This window comes from Leguminivora glycinivorella, chromosome Z, assembly GCF_023078275.1.
Source record: "Leguminivora glycinivorella isolate SPB_JAAS2020 chromosome Z, LegGlyc_1.1, whole genome shotgun sequence".
In the NCBI taxonomy this organism is placed as follows: domain Eukaryota; kingdom Metazoa; phylum Arthropoda; class Insecta; order Lepidoptera; family Tortricidae; genus Leguminivora; species Leguminivora glycinivorella.
This window is the reverse complement of record NC_062998.1, coordinates 24,935,504-24,949,060: the sequence shown is the minus strand read 5'-3', so window position 1 is coordinate 24,949,060 and position 13,557 is coordinate 24,935,504. Positions and strand designations below refer to the sequence as shown.

General features: G+C 37.1%; 2 protein-coding genes across 7 annotated transcripts in view; both read left to right on the top strand.

The window, feature by feature from the left end:
* Positions 1-395: 395 nt before the first annotated feature.
* The window catches only part of LOC125241929 (anoctamin-1), a 48,982-nt gene continuing 35,820 nt past the window's right edge, over positions 396-13,557 (top strand). For 3 of the 6 annotated variants that reach the window (XM_048150638.1, XM_048150637.1, XM_048150639.1), the window contains exons 1-2: positions 396-896; positions 5,147-5,244. In XM_048150638.1, coding sequence (XP_048006595.1) covers positions 666-896; positions 5,147-5,244 — 329 coding nt within the window. In that variant the 5' untranslated portion in view covers positions 396-665. Of the gene's footprint in view, positions 897-3,905; positions 3,958-5,146; positions 5,245-13,557 lie in introns of those variants that run through there. The other 3 variants (XM_048150640.1, XM_048150641.1, XM_048150642.1) reach the window with 3 other exon arrangements.
* Positions 10,257-13,383, top strand: LOC125241931. The gene is made up of 2 exons (XM_048150643.1): positions 10,257-10,502; positions 12,897-13,383. Exons 1-2 carry the CDS (start codon positions 10,278-10,280, stop codon positions 13,329-13,331), a joined length of 660 nt encoding a protein of 219 aa, XP_048006600.1. The 5' UTR covers positions 10,257-10,277; the 3' UTR covers positions 13,332-13,383.

Below are 13,557 nucleotides of genomic sequence, written 5' to 3'. Positions count from 1 at the left end.
GTCAAGAGTCGTGAAATTCTCTTTGGTATTGGATTCAAATTGGATTGGACCCCACAAGACATTTGACTTTTCAAACAGACTCTTTATCAAATGAATTTTTCAGATTGATCTATTGCCCCGTAGCCGAATGGCATTTCTCCGACGCCAAACGAAAGCGATACGCCGCTGGCTCTGTCGCGCCAATACGCAAGCGCGATAGAGATAGATATCTACTAGCGCTTCGTTTCGTGAGCGTTTCGTGAGCGATTGTGCCATTCGGCTAGCCACCCAGGTTGTGTAGACTAGGCCGGACTAAATCTATGAGATTGTCTGATCTGTGTACTATCTGTGTACTCTGTACAAGTGTCAGATCGGAAACTTCATGCAGCAGTGTGCTGTGTGCTAGTTCATTTATCTTAAGTCTATTGTATATAATTATAATATAATATTATTTTTTGCTTTTCTATAACTTTTCTTTTGTTAATTGTTGTGGGTTTCCCGGTTTTTATCATAATACTTATACAGTGTTAAATTACTTTATTATATTAAGATTTATATTTAGAAATCACACAATTTCACAACATTCAGTGACTAATCTCCGAAAGCCATCAGTTCTATAAGGACATGACCGTTTCCTTATAAGTCTTTAACAAGTCGGAAGTATCGAAGTTCAGGAATCATATGTGATGTCCGACGGCGACCCATCCCTCGAAGAAGATATACCGCGGCCTTTACTAGAGAAAGTTGAGGATAATGTTTTTACGCCAAAGATAGCGACTCCTATTTATGCAGGCAGCGTGAAGTTGCACCACAAGAGGTCGGACGCGGCGGAGACGGAGGCTTTCCTGACGGACTCGCAGCGCAATGACCTCGCGCTCCAGCTCCTACTGCAGGATGGAGATGGAGACTTTAACCAAGTAAGCTACTTGTCAATCCTTCATGTGTCTTTTACTGATTATTTATATATATTTTGACTCTAACAGTAAAATATTATGCCATTCACATAAGTGTATTTAAGGTACCTATTGAAAAACAAAAGCAACCATATTATTAACAAACAATTCATCCATTCGTATTTCATCCCTACTCAATATCATAAATGAAAATGTGATTCTGCCATAACATTCAAGTATCTTAATTGTATGGGTCCTGAATACAAAGGCAGATCTAGCTTCGTACTCAGGGGGGGTAGTCCAAGTGTGTGCCCAGTATAAGCCTCTCCCCCTGAGGAGGGTCACATGGTCAATTAAAATGGCCAACCTAGGCTCCAGAAGAGGTCTTGACCCTACCCTGGATCCATGCTTGCCCCAGTTAATCTTTTCCACTTAACTGGGAAAATATTAACATGATTTGTATAATATAGGTGATCAAAACTTATAAGTTGCTAATAAGCGGAATGTGTTGTAAGTTAAACTAACCATCTAACCTAAAAACCTGCCTAAGATGTTTCTAATACTGACATTAAAATAGTGAAACGAAATACACAGTACACGCCGGCTGCTAGTGGTGACAACATCGCGCAGCGCAATAGAATTCAATGTTGGCTGCTCGTGTGCAGTCAGTTTGTAAATGCAGATAAGAATTTAGAAGGGCGGCATTTTGTGAACATCAAGGAAGTGAGCCTATTTGTACTATATATTCTGTGGCAAGATACAATTGTATTATTCTATTGTGGTATTTCTATTCAGTACCCTGTGTTTTTGAGATAATGATATGGTAGCAATAGATAGGCTTTGTAATTGAGTGACCATGGGCATTCACTGTGAGAATGGTTAGATGTTCATAATAACTGGCAAACATCATTTGTTTGTGTAGATCCAAATTATGTAGCCTGTTTTCTTGATCAGTTTGGGACTTATTTAGGTTTCTCTTACTTATGCAAAATTTAGGATGAAATTGAATGTAAATGAAATTGATAATATGTAACAGCATAGAGTGCAGCCATCCTCTGGACCTAATTATAGTAATTAATGATTTTATTATTGATAATTGGTTGTACAATGATTAAAAATATCTCACTGAAGATAGACACATTGTATTGTTCTAAGCAAGTGAAGTGCAATGGTTAGTTAGAGCTCTTCTATGCCCCGAATTGGGAAGATTAGAATTTTTAGAAGGACATTTAGAAGGCGTGCGTGGGGCCGAATCCAACAGCGCACAGGCCTTGTAACCCTTAAAATGCATGATTTTTTGTATTACTCCAAAACAATTGAAATAGATGGGTAATGTTGTATGGATTGAGGGAAAAATAAAGAAAAAAATCCTTGTAATTAAAAACCACGTACAACACTATGCATTTAAGAGTTAATACAATTAAATTTAAAAACGTAATGTGACGATTATTCCTGTATGGACTATAGTAGTTCACCCTAGGATAAGCCCCGGTAAGTGTAGAACTATTGCAATGGAAAGAAACAAAATAAACTGGGCGATTGGGTTGAGTAGTTAGCAGCAGCGGCTGATCCATACAAGCCGATTCCCACAGGCTTGCCTAAAATTTATTATTAGGAAAGTACCTAATAAGTAATAATGTAAAGGTAGGTTTCTTTTTGCTCCGTGTTGCCTAGCAGAAATTTTCACCAGCCGCCACTGGTAGTTAGTGTATTGTTAAATGGTTAACATTAGACAGGTAACCAGTTACTGGTATATGGAAGACCTAGTCTGTAGGTATTTAAAACTATTTTAAACGGGGTTACTCACGTATTAATATCGATATAACGCTCGACATGTTTCGATCCATCATCATCCTCCTTGCGTTAACCCGGCATTTGCCATGGCTCATGGGAGCCCGGGGTCCGCTTTTGACAACTAATCCCAAGATTTGGCGTAGGCACTAGTTTTTACGAAAGCGACTGCCATCTGACCTTCCAACCCGAAGGGTAACTAGGCCTTATTGGAATTAGTCCGGTTTCCTCACGATGTTTTCCTTCACCGAAAAGCGACTGGCTAACTGGCGACTGACATGTTTCGATCCATTTCCAATAAATGAAAATATTACTTGGCTAAATGACAATGGTCCAATAATAGGTCGGATAATTTGCACAGAAGCGAACTGAACTGTATGCGAAGTTGGGAACCAAGATTCTACGTAACGTTAGTTGGCCAAAAGTGACAGCGATAGTTTGATTATTCTGCGAAAGAGCATTTGGCGAATCAATAATCGGCTAAAAAATTGTCGGTGAATCATTAGGTAGCCCCGTTTCTCAGACATAGATACTGCTGCCATAACGTTCAAGGGAATTGAATATCGGTCAATCGTTAAATGGTAGATAAGGTCAACTACCTCATGTTAATTTTTTCAATTTAATGCTAATAAAAATGTAGGCGGGTAAAGTATTGATCAATTTTGTTTACAATAAGGTAGGGCAAACATGTATACGGCGGTTAAGCAAAGGTAGTAATTAAGTAATTGCGGGTAGGTCGCTTTACGGTTTTGACATGCAAATCCCCCGTGAGCCCATTACTCACGATAAGTGTGCGCTTAAACCATAATACTGTAGCACAATTTTCTTATTTCCACTCACACAGTCATGTTACCCGAGCACAGCCAAAATCATTTGTTTAATTAGTGCAGAACATAATACTGCATAATATTAGCCAGTTGGTGTTCCAGTAATGATGCACATAATACTCCTGTTGCACTCTGTCACTGATCAGGAATTATTGAACAGTACTACATGTATCCCAGTTAGAATAACCTAAGTGTTTTCTTTTCTGTGGTATCGCTGTATATTTCCATAGCTGAAATCGAAACAGAACTGTAGCCCTAGCCGGCAGTGCAGATAAGCAAGCACATAACAACTATGATCACTTAGCAAACATAAATGAGTCAGGCTTACAACGAAAGAAGTGCCAAGGTCAGTAGATCGTTCTTCTTCACTCGGTAGTGATATTTGTGAAGTGAAACAAATTATAATATTACCTATAATACTTAATTGTACAGTGTGAGAACAAATGGATGAAGTAATCAAATGAGAGGTAACTAAGAGATATCAAAGAAGAATTCACTCGTAAGTAAAGATTATATCAGATTGACAATACTTCCATTCTAACGCAATGTACGTCATTATATTTTAGTGCAGTCATTAATATTAAATGGATACTATCTGTCTAGATAGGTAGGTGGTAATTTGGAACAAACGAAATATAACTCATTAGTCATTTATCTGTATAGACGCATATTGCTTGTCATGATAAAAAAGGAAATACAAAGGAATATTAGACTTTTTATAGGCTTGTGATAGGCTAGAGTATATTGGATTTAAGTACCTAGTTTTCTAATAAAATCAACCCCCGGAATGTAATTTCCGTAGGTACATACAGTCGCGTCCAGTTATATTTGACCTGAGTGTGGTTAGATAGTGTTGTTCATGTAATTAATAGTGTTTAGATGTAACTGAACGCGTCTTTATTTGTAATTAAATATGTGATAAAACTGTTAAATAACGTTGCTTGCTATATTTTTACTTAGATCGTAGATTGTACATCTTTCGAAATGGTCAACTTCAGCTTTTAGAATAGCATAGGTAAAGTAACCTGGAGGTAAGTTTTTTTGCGTGTAATTAATCCTTAAATCGACACAAAACACGGTAAAATTGCTCTCTCGCAAACTTGCAGCAAGTCTACTCGCCATTCTTATGTATAAGGTACAGGGGGGCGATTTCGACTGGGGGAGCAATGCAACTGATCCATTTTTTCCATGTTTTACAATGTTTGCATTATATGTTGCACGCGTGTTCAGTGGATACAATGTGGAACTCAACTTAACTTAATAGTGTAATAATGGAAAAAAATGATCAGTTACAATTGCCCCCCAGTCGAGATTTGCCCCGCTGTACCTTACTTAGTAGAGTAAAAGTTTTTTTGTATACGATCACTTCTCGCTTTTCCGCGGCCGTTCAGGCTGTTTGACTGACTAATACCGACCGATCTACTCGATTTCTGAAAAACGGTTTCACATACGAGAGTAGATAGTACACAAGAGTAGATAGTATACGCAGGTATAGCATATATATATATATATAATGCAAATGTGAGAAAACTGAGAAATGGTGTAGTTTCTCAGAAAACGCGATTGCATATTTAATATCAGTTTGTGGAGTATTTAGAAATGTCGACGGGTCTAATATCTGTAGAAAAACAATAAGTCACTTTTTGTTCGGGCCAGAAGGAGAAGGAAACGCAACAGAAGATGGGTGACCTGCGCGCGATGTCGGTGCTCAGCACCTACGGGGACAACATGTCACAGGACATGAACACCGACCGGTGAGTCCGTCACGTACCGATGTCACTATTCTCGCAAAACCACTTCTCAGACATTTTTTGATGTAGCTGTTACAAGTTCCATTTGAAACATTGATCTCATAACGGATTTTTTGAATTATTTTCACCAGGGTTCGAGGATATATATCAATGGATATTATCCGATATATATCCAGCTGGGTTCGACGATATATATCAATGGATATATATCCAGTTGGGTTCGACGATATATATCAATGGATATATATCCGATATATATCCAGCTGGGTTCGACAATATCTATCAATGGATATAAATATCCGATATATATCATTTTTTTTACAGAAATTGCAATTCAAAAAAGGTTATAAAAATGTAACATTGTTCAAATTATAGTTTCTTTTGTGTTTGTTACTGTTTTTGTAGTAAATGATATGTTTTTAGTAGATTTTATACTTATCGAAAGTAGTATTCATAAATTATGCAACAAAATAATAATATGCCTTCCATACAAAATGGATATATATCAGACTTGATATATATCCGATATATTATCATAAATATCCGATATTTTGATATTTATTATAAATATCGGATATTTTCGAACCCTGATTTTCACTATGACTCACAGTCACTCAATAGACCGATGAGGTAATTGTTATTGACTCCTTGATATCTTCAAAGTGCATTTGCATTTTTTCGGTATTAACTCGGTAGTCTACCGAAGAAGTCCAATTGCAACAGAAAATCGGTTCGCAAATTTTGTATGTATATTGTGCTATACGTACTAGATTATTTACATATAGTTGTCATATATTTTTCATAACAATATACTCGTATGTAGAAGTTTAATAAAATAACAGATATTATGTAACAATGATAGTAAGGAAAACAGTAGGTATAACTGTTTAATCAGAATTATATTTTGTCTATCTCGTATGAAAACGTGTGACGGGGTCCGGTATGAGATCAATGCGTACGTCTGTGTGTGTGTGTTGTCACTAGATTGCCTGTTTCTGCATTTGCTTCGCTGTTGTCTGTGTGATCTGTGTCGTCTCTGTGTCAGCCGCGTGTGTCCACTCAATTACCATCATTGCTAACCTAGCTATCTTGTAAATCTCGTATCGTGAACTCAGCCTCTCATGAATTTTTGACATTTTAAAATACGTTACTCGATATATGGACTAAGAGCCCAAGAGCCTCCAGACCTTCCTTATTTTCTCAAGGATGAAACTTTGGGACAATGTAGAGTTTAACCACGGTACGTGCCAAATGCAAAGAATTATGGAAGGTGCACTTCGATGAGAGGTCTCTAAACAAAGGAATATGATACAGAACAATCCAACCGAATCTATGCCAAGTGCCATGGTTTAGAGGATCAGGTATGGGTAGGTTAGAGATTATTACAGCCCTGAGACTACTATCCGGACACATTCCACTTAATAGCTTTGCTTTTTTGATGCGAAAGAGCGATTCACAAAATTGTGCGGAATGCAGGACAATAGAAGATGCTACTCACATCATGATGGAATGTGTCCGAAACGAAGCTGAAAGACAACATTTTGTAACTAAGTATAACATTAATTTACTCAATGGGGGCACATATAACTTTATTTTGTCGCTTCCTTTGTCTAAAACTGCCAGAGTAGAAGCTGGTCAATTTGGAAATTGGACGTCGTTAAGTTTGTAATTAGAATTAGTTCTGTAACAATGGGGGTGACAGTATCATGTAAAACCCTTTTTTATTAAATAAAGATTTAAAAAAAAAACACAAACTTTCCTTAAATTCTTAAGGCTGATTTTTAGGGTTCCGTAGTCAACTAGGAACCCTTATAGTTTCGCCATGTCTGTCTGTCCGTCCGTCCGTCCGCGGATAATCTCAGTAACCGTAAGCACTAGAAAGCTGAAATTTAATACCAATATGTATATCAATCACGCCAATAAAGTGCAAAAATAAAAAATGGAAAAAAATGTTTTATTAGGGTACCCCCCCCCCCCATACATGTAAAGTGGGGGCTGATATTTTTTTTCATTCCAATCCCAACGTGTGATATATTGTTGGATAGGTATTTAAAAATGAATAAGGGTTTACTTAGATCGTTTTTTTGAAAATATTAATATTTTCGGAAATAATCGCTACTAAAGGAAAAAAAAGTGTGTGTGTCCCCCTCTAACTTTTGAACCATATGTTTAAAAAATATGAAAAAAAATCACAAAAGTAGAACTTTATAAAGATATTCTAGGAAAATTATTTTGAACTTGATAGGTTCAGTAGTTTTTGAGAAAAATACGAAAAACTACGGAACCCTACACTGAGCGTGGCCCGACACGCTCTTGGCCGGTTTTATATATGTTGTAGAAAGTAGTACTAGGAATAGATAATCATGATTTCCTAACCATTTGCGCCGGCCGTAGCTTGAGAAATTAGGAAAAGTTAGAGAGACTTTCAAGCGTCTGGTATAAGCTACGGAATGCGGAAATGGTCAAGAAATGATGATTATCAACTCCTTCCAGTCTTTTCCATTACATATATAAAAATCAGCCAAGTGAGAATTTAAGAAAAGTTAGTGTTTTGACAAAAAACCTTAGGTATAGTAAAAAAATAGCCGACGGGCAGAACTAGGTAATATGCAGACATAATAAACGTCAATACGAAATCTACATTATCCCAAAGTTTCATCCTTGAGAAAATGAGGAAGGTCTTACGGCATTGGGCTTAGTCCAAGACTCCAAGAGTAAACGTCACGGAAAATGTATGTAATTTTTAGTTATACATACTTATGTAGTAAGATTAGTAAGTACCTAACCGGTTGGGGCGCTGTTCGCCTTCCCCGTACAATGAATGTCAAAAACTCATGCTTGCCAAGTTGCCTCTCTGTTAATATATAATATACAAAACATTAACGAGTTCGTACTTATCTTATCACTGTAATGATTTTTATCGATTTGAATAATATGAATACCTACTAATGAATTAATGAGCACATTGTTTTTTGCACTAATTTGAACGACGTACGTAATTAATGTAATTTAAGTATAACTGAGACTCCATTTGTAAAATTATAATCTAAAGCCGAATCGATGAGTATCTGATAATAACCTACCTTATAAAAATATTCATAAATAGATATAGTTGAACGTGGAGAGGTGGTAGTTAGGTTCCTTGATTTTCGCTAGTAACCTACTATAGTCAATCAGGGATTTACCATAAACCTCTTTTTAGAAATATGGGTTGACCTGGGAAAAAAATACAGTTTTATTTCTCCAATAATTTTAGTTCCTTTATTCTAATTATCTTCATATAAATCATTTGGCAAACGTAGGGATTTAAGGGATTTAAGTGAAGTGCATATTAATAGTTTGAATCAGATTCAATCCTACTTGCAGACCAACATCCCGTTGTGAAATTGAAATAACAATCACTTTCTAATGCTAACGGCTTCTATATCTAATAATATGAAGGATGTTAGTAACTTTTGCACTGAACTACTAAGTCACTATTGAAACAGAGTCACGATATTTTTACATTTTATTTACCTAGTTTAGTATGACTTGTAAATATGGAACCAGTCACATGTAGTTTCAAGAACAAAAAAATGATAAACGAATACACACCCTATACAGTCGACTACAGAGAGATGTATCCAATTTTTCACCTTATTGCAATGTAATAAGGTGAAAAAGTGGATACATCTATTTGTAGTCAACTGTTCACTGAGATAAATTTGCATTGTTAATTTAACAAGTTCCACTTGTTGCGGGTTTGTCCGTTTGAAACAAAAGTATTTTAGTAAACGGAATTAATCACAATATTGATGATACAAGTCGAATTTGTACGAACAACAAGATCTAACTTGTTAAAAGATATTTGATTGAATCAGCCAAACATATGTTTAAAACAATGTGTCATGTTACTTTTATAAAATCGATTTGTTGATTCAAATGACGAGTAACTTGTAGAATGTACTAGTTACACTTAACAAAATCTAAGTTGTTGTTTGAACCAAAGAGCACGTAGACGCTATTTTAACCAACAAACTTGTTGAACGAACATGAAAACTGGGGCCTATTGCATAACAATTTACAACTCATATTACAAGCGGTAGTCCCCCTCCAATTCATTTTATAAGAAAGAGAGTTCCACTTGTAATACAAGTTGTAAATTGTTATGCAATAGGCCCCTGGTTGTTTTTTTCTCTCAGTGTACTTTGAAATGGGTTTGTCAGAACAGCTTTCTTAGTTTTAAAATGAATCATTTGCCGTTTACAGATTTAGGAAAAAACGTACAGGATCCGAGAAAAAAGCTTGGCCGTTTCGCTACCTCATGTGAGCTTAGATGAAACATTTGTCGATTGTTAATCTTTGTTCTTTTAGTAATGAAAAGGATAAGACGCATTTTTATAAATAAGGTGTAAGGTTAGGGTTAGGGCTTGTAGGGTTAAAAGTTAAAAGCTTGACTCTCCATGACAACTTTTAACAGTGCGAGCCATAGGTATGCATGGTCGCTTCTTACCAACATTTTATTTGAATTGGCGTAAAGGATAGGAGAGCAGAGGTCCTGCCTTGAACGTATTAACTGTCATTATCAATAGGGTGACATCAACATCATAATAGTGCGCCCATGAGTACTTAGGTATAACAATACTGTATGAAACTGAAAAGTTTGGGCCTAGTATAAAAACTACAACCAGTAAACCATATCGTTTGTTCTTGTTACTTGTCAATATACATACCTACTTAGATGTAAAACTTGCAAATTGTTCTACAATAAAATTATGTTTGTACCTAATGTAAAACAAAATAGTTGATTCAATTATATCTAATTATCGATCGGAAGCCGGATATCCGTTGAATTCGACCTCGATCACATCACAGTTAACTAACAATACGTCATAGTTACTGCCATATCATTATTAGAGATGTAAACATACATATATGTTTACATATAATTTTAATATTAATTTAGTACATAAACCTCATTAGGTCGTTATTTATAATAAGTAATTATTACTAGTATTAGTAATTATTATTTCAATAACATTAGTTACGCAGACGACATGGTGCTGCTGAGCCCCTCGGTAGGCGGGCTTAGGAAACTGTTACTAGTCTGTGAGCAATATGCTAACAGTCATGGTCTTAAATATAATTGCATTAAAAGTGAATTAATGATTTTTAAATCTGGTAATAAGTGTCCTGAAGAGGTTCCTCCAGTGTTGCTTAATGGAGTGCCATTAAAAAGAGTGTATGTATTTAAGTACCTTGGCCATGTATTATGTGATGATGGGTCAAACAGATTTTAATGTATGGGTAATTGGTTATATCTCTCCTGTGGACATTACAAAAGTTAAGAAAATCTATGTGTGACGATTTTTTTTAAGAATAAGGGTGATGTACAGGATTGCAACAACTACCGGGGAATAAAGCTCATGTCACATAGTATGAAGATATGGGAAAGAGTGGTAGCGAGACGAATAAGAGAAGAGAGTGAAATAACACAGAACCAATTTGGGTTTATGCCGGGCCGGGGAACCACGGACGCCATATTTGCACTTCGCCAACTATGCGAAAAATACAGAAAAGCAAAAAAGAACTTGCACATGGTGTTCGTGGATCTGGAAAAGGCATACGATAGAGTTCCTCGTAAGGTTCTGTGGTGGTGTATGAGAGAGAAATGGACATAACGAGTGCCAGAGAAGTATGTGCGGCTTGTTCAGGCGATGTATGATAGAGCTTTTAGTACTCACGTCAGGTCTGAAGCTGGAGTCACCGACAAGTTCATCAAACTGTCTTGTGAAGTTGTGGACTGGTTGCTTTGAATCATTTAAATATGAGCGAATTAAATAATAATAAACGACGACGACCATTTAAGCACTCTTCGACATTTTATAGAAATGTGGGAAAGTTAAGAAAAGTGCAGAATGATAATACAAATAGATAAGCACTTTATAGTTACTTAATGTATTAAATATATAATTTTTAATTCTTATTGATAAAAATGAAGTGTAGTGTTGCTTTACACAATAAAAGTAGGAATCAAATGAAATAGAGTATTTACTGTGATATTAATAGAATTTCTGTTGCGCAATGATAGTTTTTTTCAGTACAGATGCTGCTTTTTTTAACGCAGTAGTGCGAGCAAATCAAGCAATGATTCATTTCTTGTCTGGTCGAAACTCTTAGCTTAGATTTAGGTACTGAAAATCGTCGTACGATACACGTGCGAAAAGGACATTCACAACTCGTGTCGATTTAAAACACTCCCTTCGTTCGTGTATTAATTTATCGCTACTCGTATCGATTTTCCTCTTTTCCGCACTCGTATCTACAAGTATTTTGTTTGGGTTACAAAAAAAAACATTATTTACTCTACTACGTTTTATTTATGTCTCTTTAACATTACAAATTTGTAGACACTTATCTATACAAAAATCTTGACAAAAGAAGTACAGATCGCTGAAATTAATGTTGATAGTAATATTAATGACGACTACTTCAACAAGACAAGTGTCAATTGTGAAATGCCGCAAAATACTAGTTGCTCTATAGAAGACCATAATAATATGATCCCCGATCCTTTACAACCCAGCAGCTCGGTACGCACGTTACAATTTTTTTTAATCTTCTTTAGTGAGGGCAACTGAGTACGACGGCATATTTAATTATTTATAAAGTTTGAGGATACCTGGAAAAAAATAATACTCTTGTATGGCTTCTTAGCCATTTTGAAAATATAATAAATATTCACTGCTTTCCGTCACGCGTGTACGCTGCGACCAATGTGGCAAAATAGGTCTACACCAGGGGTCGGCTTTAAGTCCTTATTTGTTCCTCCTGGTTATGGATGCTCTGACATCGGATGTACAGGAGGAAGCACCCTGGTGTATGCTGTTCGCCGATGACATTGTTCTTGTTGGGGAAAATGCACTTGAGGTCCAGAGCAGACTGGGAAAATGGCAAGAAAGACTGGAAAGTGTGGGACTGAAAATCAGTAGAACCAAAACTGAACATATGTTCTGCGATTTCGGTGGTCTATCCAGTTTTTCCCCTATTGCCTTAGATGGTGTATACCTACCAGTCTGCTCCGACTTCCGGTACCTTGGGTCATTATTCCAAAATGACGGAAGCATCGACGGTGACGTGAAAAATAGAATAAATGCGGGATGGATGAAATGGCGACAGGTCTCAGGGACAACATGCGATCGACGGATGCCCCTTAAACTTAAGGGGAAAATCTACAAGACGATTGTGAGGCCTGTTGTATTGTATGGATCTGAATGCTGGGCGACAAAGGTGGAGGATGAAAGGAGAGTGCACGTAGCGGAAATGAGAATGTTGAGATGGATGTGTGGAGTGACCAGAATGGATCGGATAAGGAATGAGTATATTAGGGGAAGTTTGAAAGTTGCGCCTATAACGGAAAAGATGAGGAGTGGCAGGTTGGCGTGGTTCGGTCATGTAATGAGGAGGGATGAATGTCATATAGGCAAAAGAATGTTGGAGATGAAGGTTGATGGATGGAGAGGGAGGGGTAAACCCAAACAACGCTGGATGGATTGTGTGAAAGAGGATATGAGGAAGAAAGATGTGAGTGTTGAGATGACGAAAGATAGAGGAGAATGGAAGAGGAAGACGTGTTGTACCGACCCCACATAACGTGGGATAAGGGTAGGAGGAAGATGTGTGACGATGAGGATATAAAGAGGGAGCGGAGGGCGCTGGCGACCAGGGCGAACATGCTGGCACATAGGTTCGGGCGATGCACAGTGCCTGTCAAGATAACTTTGTTTAAAGCTTTTTGCACATCACTATACACATGTGCACTATGGGCCAGCTGTACGCAGAGGGCGCTGGGTGACCTCCGCGTCCAGTATAACAATGCGTTCAGGGCGCTGATGCGGCTGCCGCGCTGGTGTAGTGCATCAGGAATGTTCGCGCATGCGCGCGTAGATGGTTTCCAGGCCATGCTGCGCGCGCGGTGCGCGGCATCTTTGTGCCGCCTGCGTGGCAGCCGGAACAGCCTTCTGGCCGTCTTAGCTGATCGCTGGGATAGTCAGCTCCTCATACACTGGACTAGAATGCACTCGGTGGTGGCCACCTACACATATAACTGAGTGTATGTGGCTGTTACCAAGGCACTTTAATTAGAATTATAATTAGAATAAGTTTTTTAAAAATGTATTTGCTCACTGTATGGACTTTGGTCTGAAATAAAGATATTTTATTTTATTTTTATTTATTTATTTATTACTAATAGCTTTGTAAAATTTAACGGCAAGAATAACATTCTTATATTAGCCTATATTATCCGTCAGAGTTGATATTTATTATTATAGGAAT

What these genes read in the sequence shown, in the direction of transcription:
- LOC125241931 (XM_048150643.1), top strand. Translation starts at nt 10,278, where the DNA reads ATGGTGCTGCTGAGCCCCTCGGTAGGCGGGCTTAGGAAACTGTTACTA. An exon ending in GCCATGTATTATGTGATGAT is followed by an intron (nt 10,503 to 12,896) that starts GGGTCAAACAGA and finishes GGTAGGAGGAAG; the next exon opens with ATGTGTGACGATGAGGATAT.